We start from the raw sequence: 3,337 nt of genomic DNA on the forward strand, positions 1-3,337 counted from the left end.
CCCCCAAATATACACATCCTACAGCAGGGGTGTCAAACTCATTTTAGCTCAGGGGCCACATACAGCCCAATTTAATCTCAAGGGGGCGGGACCAGTAAAGTCATAGCATAATAACTGACAAACAACGATAACTCCAAATTTTTATTTTTATTTAAGTGCAAAAAAGTACAAGTACATTCTGAAAATGTTCACATTTAATGAACTATCTTTTTACAAAAACATTATGAACGTGAATTTTATAATAAAAAATAAGTGCAATTTAAACAAAGCATTTAGTCAGAGGTATCTGGAACTAAATAATAGATATATGTCACTTTTTAATCAAAACAACTTGTCAAGATCTAGAAATGATTTTAAATTTACATTAATTTCCGCATCTGTGTAGAAATCCTGACCACCTGAACCGACACACCACACCAAACAAACTGAAGTAGGAACTATTAAGGAAGAACGTTAAGTTATCCCCCCGTCTTGTAAATGTATAAAATGTATACATAGAAAATAGATAAAAGCTGTGGCAGTGCATGAACAATCGAGTTCCACCTGAGCGCAGCTTTGTTTAATTGACGCTCATTACGGAGAACACTTGTTCACACAGGTAGGTGGTCGCAAATGTGCACAAAGCCTTTGCAGCCGGGGTTGTCAATTTGGGGTGACCCGGCAAGAGATACTGATAAAATGTGTCCAAGCCCGCCAAGGCAAATTTGTCCGTCAAATCTAAATCGCACTGCAAGTCAATAATTTCAAGTTGTACGTCGACGGGCAAATCAGAAGCCTTGACGGTGAATGGCGGGCGGAAGAACTGCAAATTCTGTCTCAAGTTCACCAAAGACCTGAAACCGCCGCTCAGACTCCCGCAGCAATCCCGTCATCTTGTCTTTGTACCGATTCATGTACAGCGTCCACTCCGCTCGCACGCACATCTTTTAGACAAGGAAAACGAGCAGGGCTGACGGTTGTGTCTCCCACAAAGTCAGCTTCAACTTGAGCGCACGTACGCTGTCATAATACCGTGGGACAACTGTTTTTGCGGCCTTGCAGCGTTTTGTTTCGATAATTCAGGCGCTCTGTAATAACCACCATAAATGCGAGGTCCTCCAGCCATTTCCAGGGATTGAAATTCCAACACTGGTTTACCCTTTTTCTCCATGAACTGTCCGATTTCCGTTCGTAGATCAAAGAGATGGCTTAGCCCCCTTCCTTCAGTGTGGGATGGCAGGCCATAGGCAACGTCTTCATCACCGAGAAGGCCGTCAAACTGACGGTGATTCAGACCTCTGGCTCGGATGAAATTAATCGTTCTGACAACCACTTCCACGACGTGATCCATTTTTAATGATTTGCGGGCACAATGCCCCCCGGTGCAAAGTACAGTGAAATGTCCAAAAACTATGTCCTCCATTTGCAGCCTGTACTTTCTCCCGAAATTTTGTAACAACACACCAACACCGATCATTGATGGCGCGTCATCTGTAGCCGGGCTAACAGCACGGGCCCTGTCCACTCCGACCCCGTCCAGCGCTCCGACGAGAGAGTTGAAAATGTCATTTGCCGTTGTTGTGTCCGTCATAGGCACCAACTCAAGGAACTCCTCGGTGACGGTCAAAGTCTCATCAACACCACGAATTAATAATATGTGTCCCACCGTCTCAAGCATTTCTAAAATCGCCAGGAGCAGACAAAAAAGTTGAAAAAACCTTTCTTGAAGGAAAATGACTTTTTTCCTGATTCGTGTTCCTTTGTGTTTTTTTTTTTTTTATCTCTCAACGTATTTTCAAAACCGAGTTAGATTTATAAATAGTGGAAAAATGTTAAACTGTGGCGGTAAATACTCCCGTTGGATTACACGGGGAAACACAGTTCACTTACCGGGACGCGGAACAGCTCTGAATAATGCCGATCGATGGTTTCCTTTAAAGTCCAGGTGAAGATCATTCCTCCATATTCCATGTGATGTGAAGTCACAATGCGAAACCGTTTTGATAGAATTCAACCTTTAAATCGTACCACTTTTACACACGGAGCCATTGTTGTGAAACGGCGAAGAAGAAGAACCCTTCGCGTCACACACCTACGTCACTTCCGTAAACAGCGACTAAAGCGCAGCGCGGGGGCGTTTCGGTCTCACTTGTCTGTGAAAACGTTCTTCACTGTATCGTTATAGATTACGAGAAGCGGGTGGCGGAAGCTCTCAATCATATTTCGCACCTTAATCTGACCGGTGCGATAGAGCCAAGTCTTCATTGGGCTGTCCAAATCTGCCGAAACATCTGAAATCCTATCTGCCACAGTGTTCCTCGTCAGACCAGTGTTAGCAGAAGTCTGTCGCTTCTCAGGGCACATGATGTCTGCAGCCTTCGCCTTCTTTTTCACAAACTCCCCCTCACATTATGGTTTTGATGCTGACGCTATTTCGCTCGCGATAAGGTCGCTGGCTTTCACTGCTGCATCACTGATATCTCGGCTACGGGTACAAAACAGACTGCTGTTTCTTCAGACCCGCTAGCAGCTCATTTATCTTCTCTCTTCTCAGTTGTCCTTGCAGGCTGTTGTATTTTGATGAGTCTCATAGTGGCACCAGGCACACAGGTTTCCCATTCGCCTCTGTAGATAAATAGGGAACGGTCCGTTTCTCTTCAAGTCATGCATTCTGAACTACAGCGGAGCACTTCTTAGATCGCACCCTTTGACCCGTCAGCGACGACCCAATACGACGTTTAGAGGAACTGAACCGTTGAAACGGCTCCAATGTGGGACAGCGCATATTATTTTCAAGGGCTTGGATGGAAGCAGCTTGAATTTCATAACAAAACAGAATAATGTTCTGTTCATTTCTGTGGTTCTGATAAACACCAATAATTAAGGCGCAGTCAATCTGCAAAGCAAGGTATTATTTCGCCAGGTGTGTTTACACGCACAAGAAATACGTCATGGTGATTACTGGTGCGTGTTGACAGATGATAATGAAAAAAAAATTGAATATAAAAAGTGAGAAAAAATTTTGAATAATTTTGTTATAGCAAATTAAAAAAAAATAGTGTAAAGTGTATATATACACACACACACACACACACACTGTATATATAAATAAAAAAAACATGACAAGACTTACATCCACCCATGTTCGGGTTAAAGGTTTTATTTTCATCAGCACAAATAAACACATGAAGAACAGACATGGACATTAGCTGAGAGTTCACTTTAGTCCATTTCACAAATGGTCCAGCTGGGGTCAAGTCTGGGTTTGGATTTGAAGGGTTGTGAGGGGCTCTGAGCTCCATCGCCATTCAGAGCCCTCCACCATCAGAGGATTTGCTTCTGGGCTCCTTGGGCTCCA

The 3,337-nt window shown here is 43.6% G+C and overlaps 1 protein-coding gene across 1 annotated transcript in view; it reads right to left on the minus strand.

Annotated features, from left to right (window-relative positions):
• Nucleotides 1-3,108: 3,108 nt before the first annotated feature.
• mrps28 (mitochondrial ribosomal protein S28) overlaps nucleotides 3,109-3,337 on the minus strand; it is a 747-nt gene continuing 518 nt past the window's right edge. The window contains exon 1 of the mRNA XM_080004385.1: nucleotides 3,109-3,337. This exon is cut by the window's right edge and continues 518 nt beyond it. Within this exon, the coding sequence (XP_079860511.1) occupies nucleotides 3,288-3,337 (50 nt within the window). The 3' untranslated portion in view covers nucleotides 3,109-3,287.

The sequence above is a fragment of the Zeus faber genome (assembly GCF_960531495.2).
Source record: "Zeus faber genome assembly, chromosome: 7".
Classification (NCBI taxonomy): domain Eukaryota; kingdom Metazoa; phylum Chordata; class Actinopteri; order Zeiformes; family Zeidae; genus Zeus; species Zeus faber.